Source organism: Triticum aestivum, chromosome 5A, assembly GCF_018294505.1.
Source record: "Triticum aestivum cultivar Chinese Spring chromosome 5A, IWGSC CS RefSeq v2.1, whole genome shotgun sequence".
Lineage (NCBI taxonomy): Eukaryota > Viridiplantae > Streptophyta > Magnoliopsida > Poales > Poaceae > Triticum > Triticum aestivum.
In genome coordinates, this window is record NC_057806.1 from 496456806 (window position 1) to 496475402 (window position 18597).

At 42.6% G+C, this 18597-nt stretch overlaps 2 protein-coding genes and 1 long non-coding RNA gene across 3 annotated transcripts; 1 reads left to right on the forward strand and 2 right to left on the reverse strand.

Annotated features, from left to right (window-relative positions):
* The first annotated feature begins 322 nt into the window (after positions 1-322).
* Positions 323-9290, forward strand: LOC123107366 (uncharacterized). The gene is made up of 3 exons (XR_006451651.1): positions 323-675; positions 762-1035; positions 8664-9290. It is a non-coding gene; the product is annotated as an uncharacterized lncRNA (long non-coding RNA).
* Positions 6936-7557, reverse strand: LOC123107365 (auxin-responsive protein SAUR20). Its single transcript, XM_044529352.1, has one exon. The coding sequence runs from the start codon at positions 7496-7498 to the stop codon at positions 7109-7111; it is 390 nt and encodes a 129-aa protein (XP_044385287.1). The 5' UTR covers positions 7499-7557; the 3' UTR covers positions 6936-7108.
* A 5107-nt stretch (positions 9291-14397) lies between the features above and the next one.
* Positions 14398-16505, reverse strand: LOC123104320 (uncharacterized). The gene is made up of 2 exons (XM_044526144.1): positions 16181-16505; positions 14398-15270 (listed from the first exon to the last, which is right to left on the reverse strand). The coding sequence occupies exons 1-2, from the start codon at positions 16377-16379 to the stop codon at positions 14627-14629; spliced, it is 843 nt and encodes a 280-aa protein (XP_044382079.1). The 5' UTR covers positions 16380-16505; the 3' UTR covers positions 14398-14626.
* Between the last annotated feature and the right edge of the window lie 2092 nt (positions 16506-18597).

Genomic DNA, 18597 nt, shown 5'->3' on the forward strand with positions numbered 1-18597 from the left:
GATCATGACTACGAATTCGATCGTACCACGTGAATACATTCATCAGGTCAATGAACACCAGACCAATCGCGGCAACACCTAGCATGCATGACAAACAGTTAAGCAATGAAGAAGAATGCTAACAATTGATTTTGGCGAAAGATACTCTGCAACAGGTATCCATTGTGCTCTAGTGATGGTCGGAATGTACCCCACATCGGTGCGGGTGCAGTTCATCTTGATCATGATTTCATGTTGACCGAGGTATTGGAGCAAGATTTCTTCTCTTGCAAGTTCATGCAAATATGCCTATTACTAACTAGTTGCGCGCGCAACTTGAATCCACACCATTGCTGCATCATGTGGATCAGCGCCTGCATGCCTCACATGGCCCCATCCGAATATGTCTATTCCAGTTTTCTGTGCGTCATACGGAACAAATACAATCACATCGTATCTGGCGCCTACCTACGCCCCACCTAGCGTGTACTCGCCTACGCCCTCGTCCACTACCCCGTGACCCAGCTGCCCCATCCACCCAAGCGGGACACAATTCAAAATTTGAATCCCCTCACGCAGCTGCAGCCTCATCGCCATGAACAACCGCGCCCCCTGTTCCTGCGCCTGGATCTGATGATTTCTTCATGATTCACCTATGAATCTCGGTGCGGAATAATTATCGGATCTCCTGTTCAGGTTTATCCTCTCACAAGATCCTCTTTTTCTTTCTTCGTTTTCTCCAGCAAATCCTCAAATCTTTATCTTGCCATGTCCATGGGCAGCTTCTGTTCCCAAGCCCCAGCCGGTCGCAACCGAGGGCGTCCCAAATCTGGGATTGCTAAAGGAGGAGGACGACGACCAGTGCATTCATCCTAATTCCCAGAGCGATTCTCCATACTCCAGCCAAGATGGAGAGAAATATGGTGCTACTAATACAGGATCTCAAGTTCATGAGGCCACGCCAGATTTTTTCAATGTCCCAGATATTGACAACAATGACATTCACAGAGAGCCCCCATCTGAATCGCAACACACTCCAGCTCTGTGGCCTCAAAGGTACTAGCCCAACCGCTCTCCCCGCCATGGTTTTGCGCCACATGATGTGAACGAGGCACATTTTTTCAGTTAAGTAGTTGGCTTGACTTCGATTTGTCAAAAGTGGTCAGCCCGAAATTAGCACGGGACTTGACATGTTCAGTAGCTAGTTTTTGGATTAATGAATGTTAGTGGCACACGCCCAATTTCGGACTTTAGTGGCACACGCCCAATTTCGGACTTTACATATTGACATTCACATACCATGACCGGTCTTTTATGGCCTATATCACTAGTAGAAAAAGGGGCTTTGGTCCAGCCAGAAAAGAGCATTAATCCCGGTTGCATTACGAACCGGGACTAATGTGAGCATTAGTTCCGGTTCAAGCGGCGAGGGCACCATACAGGCATTACTCCCGGTTCAAATGGGACCTTTAGTCCTGGTTCGTGGCACGAACCGGTACTAAAGGGTGCGATGCCCATTAGTATCGGTTCGTGGCACGAACCGGTACTAATGGGGTTGAGATCTTTAGTACCGGTTCGTGCCACGAACCGGTACTAATGGTGCAATTTTCAAATCCTACCCCCCCAGGTGCATCGCCTTTTCAGTTTTATAAAAAGCAAAAGAAAATGATAGAAACTTCAAAATTTAAAATCCTTCGAGAGGTAGTTATGTTACTACATCTACTAGTTAGGAAAATTTAAAAACTTAAATTTGGACATGTTTTGCAAAAAATGTAGGGAAAATGTAAAACGGCTATAACTTTTGCATACGATGTCGGAGAAAAACGTATAATATATCAAAATGTTCGGAACGAAAATCCGCATCCGATGAAGACGGCCTATGGCCTGTTTGCAAATTTTTAGAATCCTCAAATTCTAAAAGGAAAAAAAGTTATGCTCAAATTTCAGTTTTTTTTTGAATTTTTGTTAAATCTGGTCAAACTATGGTCAAACTACTTATTCAAGAAGTATTAGTGTTACTAAATAATTATTCAAAAATATTAGTATTACTAAATAATTATTTCAGTTTTTTTAAATTTTGGTCAACTATGGTCAAACTGTGGTCAAACTACTTATTCAAGAAATATTAATGTTACTAAATAATTATTGATTTTTAGAACAATAGTTTCAAACTCAAACAGTGAAATGTGTGACTTCATGCTCAAGCTAAATTCCTGAGGGTTAATAGGATTGCCATCTTACTATTGTCAGGAAAACAACAAGTGCAGACTTAAAAACGAGGGAGAATAGAACCCGAAAGTTAAACGTGCTCAGGCTGGAGTAGTGAGAGGATGGGTGACCGTTCGGGAAGTTAGATGATTTGGAATGATGAGGGGTGATTAGAGATTAAAGGTTAAATTGAGCAGTGATGAGGGGTGATTAGAGATTAGAGGTTAAAATAATTTAGAAATTTGAAATTCAAAAAAAAATCAATTTTTTAAAAAAAAATCATAAAATATCCTTTAGTACCGGTTGGTGTTACCAACAGGGACTAAAGGTGGACCTCCAGGCAACGACCACGTGGAGGGCCTTTAGTCCCGGTTCCAGTTAGATGATTTAGAACGATGAGGGGTGATTAGAGATTAAAGGTTAAATTGAGCAGTGATGAGGGGTGATTAGAGATTAGAGGTTAAAATAATTTAGAAATTTGAAATTAAAAAAATCAATTTTTTTTAAAAAAAAATCATAAAATATCCTTTAGTACCGGTTGGTGTTACCAACCGGGACTAAAGGTGGACCTCCAGGCAACGACCACGTGGAGGGCCTTTAGTCCCGGTTCCAGTTAGAACCGGGACTAAAGGGGGAGGCTTTAGTACCGACCCTTTAGTCCCGGTTCCTTATGAACCGGGACTAAAGACCCTTTTTCTACTAGTGTATAGAAGTACTTTAGCAATACACTCCTGAGATCGGGACTCTCCTCGTTCCATGTGGAGTCCGCTCTCGACTAGAAACAGGATATTGATGAGTTGGCAACGCAACCCTAATGTGGACTTTCACATACTGTGGCCGGTCTTTTGTGGCATAGGTAGAAGAACTTTAGAGGCACAGACCTGATGGCGAATCTTTAAATATGGACATTCACATACGATGAACGGTCTTCTACGACCTAGGTAGAAGAACTTGAGTAATACACTTCTGAGATCAGGTTCTCCTTGCCCCATGTCGAGTCCGCTCTCGACTACAAACAAAATATTGTTGAGTTGGCAACCGCAACACTAATATGGACTTTCACATACTATGATCGGTCTTTTCTCGCATAGGTAGAGGAACTTTAATGGCACACACCCGATTTCGGATCTTTATATATTGACATTCACATAACATGACCGGTCTTTTATGGCCTAGATAGAAGTACTTTATCAATACACTCCCGAGATCGGGACTCTCCTTGTCCCATGTGGAGTCCATTCTCGACTAGAAACAAGATATTGGCGAGTTGGCAACCGCAATCCTAATATGGACTTTCACATACTATGACCGGTCTTTTGTGGCATAGGTAGAAGAACTTTAGTGGCACACACCTGATTTCGTATCTTTAAATATGGACATTGACATATGATGGCCGATCTTTTACAGCCTGGGTAGAAGGTCTTTTGCGGGAAAAACATCCGATCTATTCATCTTCAATAATGTTAGTACAATGAACGCTAGAAAAATAATAAAAATTACATCCAGATCTGTAGACCACCTAACGACGACTACAAAAACTGAAGCGAGACGAAGACGCGCCGCTGTCATCGCCCCTCCCTTGCTGAAGCCGGGCAAATCTTGTTGTAGTAGACAATCGAAAAGTTGCCGTGCTAAGGTCCCAAAGAAAGGTGAACCAGAACAACAACTGCGACCGATAAAGAGTGTAGATAAGAAGAATCCAACCTAAAGACACAAGAACATGGACGAAGAGCGAACATATCCGAGCAAATACACCAAAGACAGATCCGTCAGAGACACATCTCCACACGCCCACCGATGATGCTAGACGAATCAATGGAATGGAGATTAGACGGGGAGACCTTTATTCCATCTTCAGGGAGCCGCTGGTGTCTCGCCTTTCTGAGCAGGATACAAAAAATCTTTTGGACTATTTGAACCTAATGTTAATTGACATTGGAAATAGTAGGGACCTAGTTTATTATGTTTGGACGAGTACTGGCGAGTGGGAGATACAAGGGGCTGGAGAATCTAGCTTGCTTTGCACAATGGTGTTGTGAGCCTGCGACGTGGTACAACACGGGCGCCCGAATTGGAAAAACACTTTTAGAAAAACACAAAAGACTCAAAACTTTCTGATCTTTTTGCAACAAACACGGCCTAACTTATTATGCGTGTAAAAAGTTACGCAGAAGAATGATTCCCGAGGTATCCTTGGCAAAGAAAGGACAAAATTGCAAGTCCAAAAAATATGAATAGTAATCTTTATAGAATACAATTTTGTTTTTTTCCTGTCCAGAATATTGTGGTAGTCATTCCTTTGTGAAACTTTCCACACGAGTATTACACTAAGTCATATTTGATACAAAAAAAGTTTCAGAAGTTTTGACTCTTTAAATATTTTTAAAGTTTTCATTAATGATGAGAGGCCCGTTGACTATTCCGGCTAAAGGATGGTGTTCAAAAAAGAGCTAACGGATGGGGCTTCCCTAGATCAATATGGAGAATCCCTCGCAAAAAATAAAAGATCAATATAAAAAACTTTCCCGCGGTTCAAAACAGAACTTCTCAATTTATTTGGTGCGATTTCGTTATAGTCATAACGAATATCATGGAAGGGGCTTGTGGTGGAGGGTGGACGAGTGAGCCCCACTGTTGTGAGCAGTAACACCAAAAATTCTGCATGCTAGCGTCGAACTTTAGCTATGTGCCAACAAAGGCCTACCCCGTCAGCGGGCGATGGGGCATGTGCAAACGCTTTATTTTATTTTAGTTAGTCAGACCTCTCTTTGCCATCTTCAAAGAACTTTTTTTCCACTGGAGTTTTATACATTGATGATAAGAAATTAAACACGCGTTAAAGAGAAATCTGGTGCAATTACAAATTCTAGTCGAGTCAACAGTTGTAATCGCTTTACCAAAAGAAACACAGTTGTAATCGCTAGAATAAGAACTGCTTGTACTACAATGCTCAGAGGAAAGGTGACCGGAGGGAAAAGGAGGCATGCACGATCTAGGGGGGAAAGAATCTATAGAATGGGTCCCACCTACAGCCTAGTCTGGTTGAATCTACTGTTCACTATACCATCTGTTGAAATTGGCTCACATGGCTCTTATACATGGATGGGCATGCAGACCTGACAGCTAGGTGGGCCATGTCGATTGGACATCATGCTTGATGTGCGGTCAAGATTCGGGTTATGCGCACAACTAGTTAGGAAAAATCTGCGTCCATGGCGGCAACACAAGAGTCTTCATCTTTGGTGGTGCTCCTCAAGTTCTGGGTGAAAACGCTAGGTCCAGTGCAAGTGTTAGCACGCTCGATGTCTTCGATGGCAAAGCTAGCATCTCAACAAATGCCCAATGTGTGCAATTCATCTTGAAACATGATTTCATGTTGATCGAGGTATTGGAGCAAGATTTCTTCTCTGGTAAGTTCATGGCGGCAACACAAGAGACTTCATCTTTGGCGTGGTGCTCCTCGAGTTCTGGGTGAAAACCCTAGGTCCAACCCTCACTAGTTATGGACTTCCTCTCCCAGGGGTGAAAACCCATGATTCAGCCTGTGTGGTTGGAACCAGCAACAATGGTGTTCCATGCATTATTTCCTTTATGAAGGTGATGCTATTGGGGAACCATCTCGCAGTACAGATTGTCAACGACGGTGGTAATTGTTGATCGGTTGCTGTAGTGGGTCGTTCGTCTTGCGTTGATCCTTTCCTTCTCTCTTCTTTTCTTTGTTTTTCTTTACAGTTTTGCTAAAGCACATCTAGATGTGCCATAAGTATTGCACATCTAAGTCTTATATCATTGATCTTACGTTGAGATTCGTGTGGATATTTTCTTTTTCTTTTTTCTTTTCCTCTTCATACTTGATTCACTCACTTAGATATGCAATAAGTAGGGCACATCTAGATGTGCCTTAGACATTCCCGTTTGTTTTTCTGAAGTTCATCTGCTACACAGGTATCTACTGATTTGATATCCAATCAAATCCATTTACACACAGGATTACATAGCCTCAACTCACATGGCTAATTTTCAGATCTTGAAGGATGAATATAAACATGTTTGTCGAGTAGACACATGTCACACCAAAGCAATACTCACCTATAGTTGTATTTTTCGATAAAGGAGCTTTTTATCGACACATAATATCACATCAAGAGAATACAAGGACAACGAGTACATGTCCGGCCTCTGCATGACTAGACCGCACACAACAACAAAGAAAAGAAGCGCAAACCAACCTGTGGTTGGATGGTTAGTAGGATAGTGGTATTCCGAGCCCACTAGAGTTCAAGTCCTAGACTTGACATTGGTGGTCGCCTTATTCCTCGATTTATTTCATGCTTTCGGCGACCACCAATGTCATGTCTAGTTATTGACATAATGTCACATCTAGATATGCTCTAGTTATTGCACATCTAGATGTGCATAAAATGTGAAAAACACAGTAGAGTTTAAATGAAAAGTGTGAAATGAAAAGTAGAATATGGTTGTGATCAACGTTAGCATAGTTTCATTTAAATCACTTTTCTCTGAGAAAAACACAGTAGAGACATAGACGCTCCAACTTGCAATCAGTGTGAGATGAATAGAAGTGCCCTATTCTACTTTGGAATTACGGTATTACGCCATATATTGTCGGCAGAACACTTACAAATTCTATTGTGTATCTGTATAATACTTCCGCAGACAGTTACTACAACTTAGGAGGAGAACACACATTAACATCTAACAGTGCCTTCGCACAAAAATAGAAAATAGAATAAGAACGAAAAATATTAACATTGCCAAGTATATGGTGATGCTGTTTACAGTACCATAGTTGGGAGCTAATTAAGGCTGCTTCCAACTGTGTACACGATAGTATGAGGATGCAAGCTCAACAGAAACTCAGAGCTCATCAACTCGACATCACCCAATCCAAACACAAATGTTATGACCGGCCGACAATCATAGGCCAGCCAGTGCCAAGCGACCGATAGGAGTTCCCCCTAGGGAGGACGTGCCTCCTCGGCGCCGCCATCTGCTTCTCCATCTGGATCTTCTCCAGCACCTTGGCGAATGCCTCGGTGTTGCAGGGTAGCTCGAGGGGCCCTGCGTCTGCGTACCCAAATGCCTCCTCGGCCTCCTCCAGCAGTGCCTGGAACAACGGGTGGTTCAGGCACTCCGTCCGCACCACGTACCGTTGTCTGTCCGCGCCGACATACACCGAGAAGCAGCCCTCCGCTGGTTTGTTCCTCGCTGTGGTGCTCCGGCACCGGTCCAGCGTCTTGGTGATCAGCCCGGCCTTCCTCGCCGCCGACCCCTTCTCAGCCATGCCCATGGTGCACAAAACCTCGCAGGCTATAGCTAGTTGCAAATTTGCAAAGAAGGTGTAGCAAGCTTGGAATTGGGAGGTTGGGAGGAAAGGGGTGGAATGGTTTATATAGGGGGGAGGGGTCGACCAAGACTTGGTCTGTCGACTGAAAGGCCGTATTTGAAATCCGAAGCCGGTGAGAACGACCCGAACCCTTTGTTTCGTGAATACGCAAAAGACTTTGATCACCATTCCATTAAAGAAAGAAGAGCAATGGAAACAGATGGAGATTAGTTGGACAATTATTGTGCATATAGAACCAATCCTTGCGCCTTTCTCGTTGAATCTTTGGAAGGATGCACCTTGTTGCTTTAGCAGCATCTTGCATTATAATACGCTTACAGTCAGAGATTCAGAGTAGGATTTGGCTGCCTCGGAAGGTTGATCCAGGGGAGGAGCTAGCTCTAGCTGCGACTGTGGATTGTGGAAGCGTGTGTGACAATGACATCATTCCTCATGGCCGACTTGGAGGTACGTAGGAGCTGGAGGAGGGAGGGGGCCAGTGGCGTGGCGTCATGGCAAATAATGCATTAGATTTAGCCGCATGATTGGGGCTAGTTTTTGAGGTGTCAAACTCCCCAACCACAAGCGGCGTTGTTTAGGTCAGCATTAGCAACGGCGCATGCATGCAACGCTCCAAACCGAGGCTTTGTTTGATGGGGTCTCCGCCCGTGCTTGCAATTGGGCGGCCGCCTGTGTCTGTCGTCGGCGGTTTGGCGATTTGACACCGGGGTCTAATAATGCACCAAGTATATATACACTTGTGTTAGTAGATAGTGTTTGTGTATTAGTGGATAGGGTTTGTGTAGATTTGATTAAGGGTGCAAGACGTGTGCGTGGTGTCCCGAGCTGATTTGCTTGAGCCCTGCCGGACTTTGAATAGTCTTTGCCAAGTGCCAACGAAGGGATATTCAGGGAGCGAATGTCGACATGAAACTGGCTGACCCCATGTCGTCTCTTCGTGCTGTCTTCCTTTGTAGGAGTGTCCACAGATTCAGTCTCCATCTGAAAAATATCTAGTTTGGATCATGCTAACAACATACGTACACGCGAAGCTGGCCTTTGTTTGCAGAAGAAAAACATTGGGCTTGCAGCGTGCTTGACAGAATTCTACTGGCTGTTGTGTTGCTAGGATCCGACAGAAGCGACAAGGCGGCGATTCTGATCAGCTCTATCTCCAGCAATCGGTTACAGACATGTGGGTGCCTATTCCTTGGTGCCATATGCAAATTGGGCAACTCGTCCTTCAGACCTTCCGTTGTTCATGTACGAGCAGCATTATATGCCCAGCTGGCTCTCCCTACTTTTTTTTCCTTTTGCAGAGCGGTGGAAGGTAGGTGAAGCAAAATGTAAGACATTTTTTGATACTACATTTTAAGACAGAGAGAGTAATAAGTAAAACCGGCCCCTATGTCTTACGGGAGCAATCTTCTTGAAACACAGAAGCTTATAGATGCAATAGTTAGGAAGACATCGACAACTGCAAATTGGATAGATCACCGTCCCAGAGAAGCCGTCACCGAGAAGAGCCACACAAGATAATCCCAACTTTGGCGGGATCAAAAATGAGGCCACAAACCTCACAAGTTTTTCAACAGAACCGTATTTGGCTACAGCTAGCTATACATAAGTCGCCTGATTTTTAAATTTGGGTAAGTCCTTTATTTTTCTTGTGCTGTTGTATGACTTTTTTTTTTGCGGGTGGCTGTTGTATGACTTCTTAGGTTGATTTTTGACTTCCCCCTGTTTAGGCAAGTCGATTTTTCCTTAGGCTGGATTTTTTACTTCGTTTTTTCTTAGGCTGCATATTGCATTTTTTTTGTTTCTAGTGTTTTTGCCTTTTCTTTTATTTATATTTTAGTCGGTTTTCTTTTCATGGGTATTTTTGGTATAAGTTTTTTTTATAACATAGTACAATCGCAGATGCCCGTATACACACACATACACTCACTGTAAGAAGGCACGCAGGCACACTTGATCGCCGGTATGTTTGAAATAAATTAAGAAAAATGCGAGCACCGGTGCCAAGTCTAGGATTTGAACCTTGGTGGGATGGTTCCACCACAAGGGTTCACAACATAGGTATTTTTGGCATCACTTTAGTTGTATGTAAGTCGCCTAAAAATTGATTTTCAGCCAATCAATTTTTTTGGCCCTTGATTTTTGCTTAGAGTTTCGTGTTCTTTTCTGTTATGTTCCGTGAGTTGTTTTGAGCTGGGGTTTTTCAACTCACCATATATTTGGCTTAGTCAATTCCTTAATGGGTTGAAGCCATTACCTATGCGATCCAGCCCTCCCCTCTCTACCTTTGTTCTTTGTGTTTTACTGTTTTTATTTGTTTTGCTTTTGCTTTTTGTTTTTCATTATTAGTCATTTTTTGTGGGTTTTTCGAGATGTTGGGTGATTGTAAATGTATATACACATATAATATAATATAAAATATATGCAAAAGTTGCACTATTATGTGAGTATTCCATGCATATTGTGAAAATGTGCAATTTCGGTGTAAAGTTGTGTGCAAGCTTTTTTATAATTTATTTTATTATTTTGTTTTTTCTTAAAGGGTAACAATAATGCCACTGATTCATTGTTTCTTATAAAACTTCATTATTTTGATTTTGTTTTAGTATTATTTTATTTCCTTTTTAAGGGTAACACTAATGCCTCTAATTCATTCCTTCTTAGGAAATTTGTTCTGCGTAAATTTCACTATTATATGTTTAGTCTTACATATTTGGAAAAAGCACAATTTTTTGTATACACGGCGTGAATTGTGCCACTATTTGCTTTAGTTTTTTTCTTTCTTCTTAAAGGGTAATACCAGTGTCATTAATTCATTCTTCGTTAGAAAATCTCATTATTTTTGTTTTAATTTAGCTTTAATTTTAATTTTTCTTCTTCTTAAAGGGTAATACCAAAGCCACTAATTCATTCATTCTTTCTTAGAGAACTTCATTGTTTTGATTTTGTTAAGTTTATATTTCATTTTATTTCTTCTTCAATACCAATACCACTAATTCATTTTTCCTAGGAAATCTCTTTTCCTGAAATTTCACTATTATATTCTTATTCTTTCATATTATAAAAAGCACAATTTTTTTAGTAAAATTGTGTGCAAATCTTGTCAATATTTGTTGTCATTTTATTTATTTTCAAAGGGTAGTACCAAACATCACTAATTATTTCTTTCTTAGAAAACTTTATTATTCTATTTTTGTTTTAGTTTTTATTTTAGTTTCTTTCTTCTTCAAGCGTAATACCAAAGCCACTAGTTCATTATTTCTTAGAAACACTTTATTATTTTGGATTTAGTTTTAATATTAGTTCATTTTCTTTCTTCTTTAAAGGTAATACTAATGCCACTGATGCGGCTTGAACTACGCCAATATTTCCCCAAAGAGGAAGGGATGATGCAGCACAACATTTCCCTCAGTGATGAGACCAAGGTTACCGAACAAGTAGAAGAACCACGCAACACTATATAAACAGTACCTGCACACAAAGAACAAATACTTGCAATCCGACGTGTAAGAGGGGTTGTCAATCCCTCCCGGGTAAAAAGATAGATAATTATAGTAGATTAGATAAATAGATCTCGCGAAAACGCGAAATATAATAAAAAAATAAAAAATTGCAACAAGGTATTTTTGGGTTTTTGGATTAATAGATCTGAAAATAAAAGTAAATAAAAATAGATCTCGAAGGCAAATATGATAAAGGAGAGACTCGGGGGCGTAGATTTCACTAGTGGCTTTTTTCAAGAAAAATAGCATACAGCGGGTAAACAAATTACTATTGGGCAATTGATAGAACTTCAAATAATTATGACGATATCTAGGCAATGATCATTATATAGGCATCATGTCCAAGATTAGTAGACCGACTCCTGCCTGCATCTACTACTATTACTCCACACATCGACCGCTATCCAGCAAGCATCTATTGTATTAAGTTCATGGAAAACGGAGTAATGCAATAAGAATGATGACATGATGTAGACACGATCTATTCATGTAGGAATAGACCCCATATCGTTATCCTTAATAGTAATGATACATACATGTCATGTCCCCTTCTATCACTGGGATTGAGCACCGCAAGATCGAACACATCACAAAGCACCTCTTCTCATGGCAAGAAAAATCGATCTAGTCGGCCTAACTAAACCAAAGATTCAAAGAAGAAATACGAGACTATAAGAAATCATGCATATAAGAGATCAAAACTCAAATATTCATGGATAAAATAGATCTGATCATAAACTCAAAGTTCATCGGATCCCAACAAACACACCACAAAAATAGTTACATCAAATAGATCTCCAAGAGACCATTGTATTCAGAATCAAAAGAGAGAGAGAGAGAGAGAGAGAGAGAGAGAGAGAGAGAGAGGAAGGCGTCTAGCTACTGCATACGGACCCATAGGTCTACAATGAACTACTCACGCATCATCGGAGAGGCACCAATGAGGATGATGGACCCCTCTGTGATGGTGTCTAGATTAGATCTGTGGTTTCTACAACTTGTGGTGGCTGGAATTGTGTTTCGTCGACTCTCCTAGGGTTTTTGGATTTTCGAAGTATTTATAGAGCAAAGAGGCGGTGCGGGAGGCCACCGAGGTGGGCACAACCCACCAGGACGCGCCTGGGGCCTGGCCCCCCAGGCGCGCCCAGGTGGGTTGTGTCCCCTCAGGGCACCCCTCTGGTACTTCTTTGGCTCATCTTGTGTCTCCTGGTCCAGATAAAATCTCCAAAAAAGTTTCGCTGTGTTTGGACTCCGTTTGTTATTGATTTTCTGTGAAGTAAAAAACAAACAAAAAACTACAACCGACACTGGGCACTATGTCAATAGGTTAGTCCCAAAAACTTATATGAAGTTGCTATAAAATGATTGTAAAATATCCAAGAATGATAATATAACATGGAACAATTAAAAATTATAGATATGTTGGAGACGTATCAGCCACTAATTCATTTTCCATAGAAAGTCTCATATTTTTATTTTATTTTAGTTATTATTCATTTTCTTTCTTCTAAAAGGTTAATATCAATTCCACTAATTCATTTTAACTTATAAAACCTATTTTTTATTATAGTTTTTATTTCATTTTCTTTTTGCTTAAAGGATAATACCAAAGCCACAAATTCTTTTTTTTCTTAGAAAACTTCAGTATATTGAATTATTTTTTTTCTTTCTTCTTTAATCATAATACAAATGTCACTGATTGAGTCCTTTTTAGGGAACTTCTTTTTGTGAAATTGCATTGTTATATGCTTACTATCTAATTGTTTGTGTGTTGCACCGTGGGCATACATTGTCCTTATTTTATTTTGTTTAGTTTCTTTTTCTTTTTAAGTGTAATGCCAGTGTCACCAATTCATTCTTTCTTATAACACTTCATTTATTTATTTTAATTTTCTTTCTTTTTAGTGTATGCCACTAAATCATTCTTACTTATAAAAATTTATTATTTTATTTTTAGGTTTTATTTTATTTTATTTCTTCTTTAAGGGTATTTGCTACTCGTGATATAGTTGCTGGATTTCTCCGAAGAGGAAGGGTGATACAATATAGTAGCAGATAGTATTTCTCTTAGTTAAAAACCAATATTTATTGGATCAGTAGGAAACAACACACGGACAACTTAGCAGCACTTGCAGAAAAATAAAATAATTCCTTGCACCCAACAAAGGCAAGGGGGTCATGACTACCCTTGTTCTTGTCAGTTACAAGGTTAAAAGCAAATAGTTATAATGATAGCAAATAAGTAGCAATGATAAAAGCTTGCAAATTAATTGAGAATGGACAAAGAGACCATAGGTTCACTAGTGGCATCTCTCTCGAAAGCAAGGTAGCGATGGGTAAACAAATTACTGTTGGGGCAATTGACAGAATTGTGCATTGCTATAATGATCATCCATGGAATAATCAATACATATGCATTATGTCGGTGAAAAGTAGACCGTTACTCCAACTGCATCTACTACTATTAGTCCACCCAAGACCGATATCCAGCATGCGTCTCAAAGTATCAAGCTCATACAAACAGAGTAACGCATTACGCAAGATGACATAACGTAGCCAGAATAAGATCAATCAATATAACCCCGCCATTTTATCCTTAGTAGCAACAATACAATATGTGCCATTTTCCTTTCTATCAGTGGACAGGATCGCCACAAAATTGAACCTACCACAAAGCACTTCTCTGAAGAAAAATCAATCTAACTTGGCCAAAGTAGACGGACAGATCAGATAGAAATACAAAGTTATAAAGTTACGCAGTAAAGAAGGCTCAAGAAACTCATATAAATTCAATGGATAATCGGATCATAAAGTCGCAATTCATTGGATCTCAACAAGCGCATCGCAAAAGATTACTTCGGATGATCTTAGAGAAGACCATTATATTAAAAAAATTATAGAGAGAAAGAAAGCCACCTAGTTACTATTGGGGCAGCAAGGTCGATGAAGATGGCCTCCCCATGTCAGATTCTGAATCGTCTTGGCCAACTAGGAGATATTCAGGGAGCGAATGTCGTCGACATGAAACTGACTGACCCCATGTCGTATCTTCGTCTTGTCTTCCTTTGTAGGAGTATCCACAGATTCACCATCCTGTCTGTCCCTCTGAAAAATATCTTAGTTAGATCATGCTAACAACATCCACGCAAAGCTGGCCTTTGTCTGCAAAAGAAAAAGATAGAGCTTGCAGCGTGCTTGACAAAATCCTACTAGCTGTTGTGTTACTAGGATCCGAGAGAAGCGACAAGGCAGCGATTCTGATGAGCTCTATTTCCAGCAATCGGTTACAGATATGTGTGCACCTATCCCATCGTGCCACATGCAAATTGGGCAACTGAAAAGGAAATAGACAAGGCCAATAATTATCATGACTAGGAGTACGAATTAGTACCAAATGAGTACATTCATCAGGTCAACGAACAGCATGCCAATGGACAATGGCAACGAACACCTAGCATGCATGACAAGCAGTCAAGCAAAAAATGAAAAATCTAACATTGATCTTGGCAAGAAGGCTGAAATCCCGTGTCTTGTCAAGCTTCTCCTGAGGTTCTGAAGCCGGCCGGCCGGTTTACGGCCGAGCAGCCGTTCGTTGTGGTGGCGGGAAACGTTCGAACCGGGGCGGCGCCGACGACGACGATGACCCCGGCGCCGGCTGGTAGAGCGGGAACGGCAGGAAGGGCGGGCGCAGGAACGGCACCAGCCACTCCGGCACGTGGAACGGCCACGGGAACGACACCGTCCCTCCGGCGGCTCCCGGGGCCGCGGGCGACGGGAGCCCGAGCGGCGGCGGCCAGAAGAGCGGCAGGAACGGCCAGAAGAAGAGCGACGAACCGAACGCGCTGCCGCCATTGTCTTGGCCGTTGCCATCGCCGTGGTCGTGGCAGAGCTTGCGGTCTCGCTTGGCGGGGCGGAAGTTGAGCGCGTTGAGGTTGAGGAAGCACGCCGCCGCGCCGCGGGAGCCCCGGAGCGCGATGTGCTGCGTGGAGCCGCGGAGGCCCGGGACGTTGCAGGCGGCTGAGGAGCTCCGGACGAGCGTGGCGCGGCACGCCGACCGGAGCTCGTGGCCCTCCCGGCACTCGAAGCCGTCGACTGGGGGCACGTCCAGCTTGTACACGCCGTGCTGGTCCGTGGTGCGCTCCGCCTCCAGCGAGATCTCCTCCGGCGCCGCGCTGGAGTTCACCTTGAAGTTGCACTGGATCAGCACCCGAGCCCCTGTATCATCGCATCACATTCACACCACAGAACCTTCTACTGTTAGTGCCGGGTAAAAAATCCAGAGTCTGAACTATTGCTGCTAAGTCACGGCGTTAATCTGGTTCAGAGTTCATTGCGGTAAACAAAATAGAAACAACAAAATTTTATCATTTGCTACTAATTCAAAGTGTTAATCTGGTTATGGGTTCATTGCAAACTACCTGAAAGGCTGAAAGTTTAAGTAGCAACGTAGAGTGGCAAAGCAGGGGATCAGGGTGATGAAGTGCCAACATTATTCAGATCACAGGCGCGCAATGCCTGTGCTGATCATACACGCATGCAGGCATCATTTTTTAGCTCTGGATTGTTATTCTGTCCAGTCAAAAGAGTATGCCTCTTGGGTTCCTATCAGGCATAACATTCTAGTGTACTCCCTCCGGTCCTTTTTAGTTCGCATATTAGATTTGTCTGAAGTCAAGCCTCGTAAAGTTTGACCAAGTTTATAGAAAAAAATACCAACATTCACAATGTGAAATCGATACTAGTAGATGCGTCATGACTTAAAGTTTCATATTGTATAACTTTATCATGGTAGATATTGATAATTTTTCATATAAATATTGTATGAAACTGCACATTTACGCCGAAGCAACTTGTTGTTCCTACTTATCTATAATAAAACCAATAAAAGGGTACGGCAATGTGGCACTCCGCATTGAGCGAGAGATTCGCACTCCTTGTGATTGACAAATCTGCTGCAGAAATGCAGCAAAGCAAAGCAGGAAGTAGTTGATGTACAAGTGTACGCTTGATTAAGCAACAAGCACACTGCGTCCCAGAGCAAATTAAACCAGAGTGCAATGCAGGGCAAGACGGCGTTGGAAAAGAGTGGCAGCCGCAAAGAGCATGCCGCGTGTTTCACTCTCACCTTTGAGGAAGAAGCTGTGCTTGGAGAAGGTGTTGTTGGAGCAGGCGTCGCAGTAGACGGAGCCGACCACCGTGATGTTGCTGCCGGACTTCCTGGCCTCCGCGCCGCCGCCCAAGAACGACACCACCGCCGCCGCCGCCACGAGCAGCAGCGGCGCCATGAACGACGACGCGGCGGGAGCTCTGCAGTTCCTCGCCATTGCCGCCACGAGATCAGGTAGCTGGCTGGCTAGCTAGCAAGCAATGGGGATGAGGTTGGGGGAGGGGGGAGGGAGGCTAGAGGGGAGGCTACAATGGAAGAGAACAAATGCATGTGAACCGGCTTGGACTGGCGCGGAGACATGGAGAAGCCCGTCAAGCACCAGCTGCTACTGCTGCTACTGCGCTTGTGGTGCTGTGGTCTCTTCCTACTTTTTTTGTTTGCCTTTTTCTCTTTTTTGCCCACCGGAGATTGGGACGGATGCAGCCATGAACGCTCTGCGTGCATGCACGTGATCGGGTCTATGGGACCAGGTGTATGCGATTAGAGTCGTCGTATGTTCCGGTGCAAGATAATCGCTGGAGCTGAGTTCATCTCGTCTGTGCCCGCTGGCCCAGCAGATCGACCTGGATGATTGGAGAAAACATATGGGTAAACAGATCATGCGGTGCGGATTTTTGGAAACTGGACTAGGCGCGCAAAAAAGGAACAAGCATTGTCTACTGAATTATTCACATGTAAAGTTTCGGGACAAAATGACTTATGTGGAATTGCTGGCAACAAAGACAAAAATTGCAAGTACGAATGGTAAGATTGATATAGCATCGGTTTTGTTTTTATTCATTCAGCATACCAGGAAAGTCATTCCGTTGCAAAACTTTACACGTGAGTAAAACACTAGACAATGCTTGTTCCAAAAAAGTTTCAAAAATATTTGACTATTTTTGCAATTCGGGTACATGCGCACTCATGTCCCAAGGTGTATTTTCGACGCGTCAAACAAGCAAAAGGTGATTGAAACAAAGTTGCTTCAGCTCAGATTTTTTTTAGTCCATCCTCTAGGCCAGATGTTGTTAATTAGCCGCGCCTGATGAGTGCAGACACTCCCCCCGTTTTTTTACTACTCAGTATATAAGATTTCTCTGAAGTCAATTTTCATAAATTTTGACAAATTTGTAATAAAAATATAAATATCCACAATATTAAATTTATATAATAGAAAATTAATTTCATCATGCCTCTAATAATGTTCATTGTGCATCGTGAATGTTGATAGTTTTTTCTATAAACATGGTCAAACGTTATGAAGTTTAACTTTAGACAAATTTTATATGCAAAGTAAAATGAAAAGGAGGGAGTAAAAGCACACATTTTTGCACAAAGGTCACCGGGATTTGTCTTTTTTAGGGGTGAAGCCAAGTTTATTAATCAAAATCCACATGGATTGGAATACAAAAGGGATCATGGGGTGCGATCAACCAAACATGTCGTCCCTGATCAAGAAAATGAGAAAACTTGGCTAATCTATCTGCATCTCTATTACCTGCCCTCACTTCAAAAGTGGAGATGCAATTGAAGGTGGCCGCCCTACGCTTGATTTCAGTGATAATACTACCATAAGCTCCATTGCTTCCTCTCGCAATGTCAGACACTACTTGCTTAGTATCTGATGCAATAATGAAGTTGTGAATCATCAAATCCTCAGCGAGAGATAACGCCTCTCGGCACACGATATTCTCCAACGTTGCGACGTCATTAATTCCATGGATAACAAAAGAGGAGCTGCTCATGTAGTCCCTGCATCATCCCTGCTGACCGCTGCTGCCGCTCCCCTGTTCGGATTCGAAGAGATGTCAGCATCCACATGGATCTTGGCGAACCCTTGTGGTGGGGCTTTAGGACGGATCGGTCGGCTAGGGGCAGAATCTGTCAAGTGCCCTTGCAATAGGCAGAAGAGGACTTTTTTGGATTGAGTTGCCGATTACTATATGGGCCACATAATCTAGACACAAGTAGAAAATAGGGCTTAGGTTTAGGCCTGGCCAGCCCATTAGTCCCGGTTCAGTCACGAACCGGGACCAATGGATACGTCCCGGTTCGTGAGCCTAAGGGGCCGGCCGGGCCTCATGGGGCATTGGTGCCGGTTCGTCTGGACCCTTTTGTCCTGGTTTCAGGCACGAACTGGGACCAATGGATGTGGGCCATTGGTCTCGGTTCGTGGCTGGAACCGGGACAGAAGGGGGGCCTTTAGTCCCGGTTCCAGCCACAAACCGGTACCAATGAGGTGCCTATATATACCCCATCACCGGCGAGCAGAGCACTCCACACTGCTCTGTTTTTTCTGGCCAGTGAGGGGAGAGCTTTATGGTGCTCTAGCTCACCTCCTATGCACATGAGGTGTTCGATGAAATGCTCAAGCCACACTAGTTAAGCTTTCT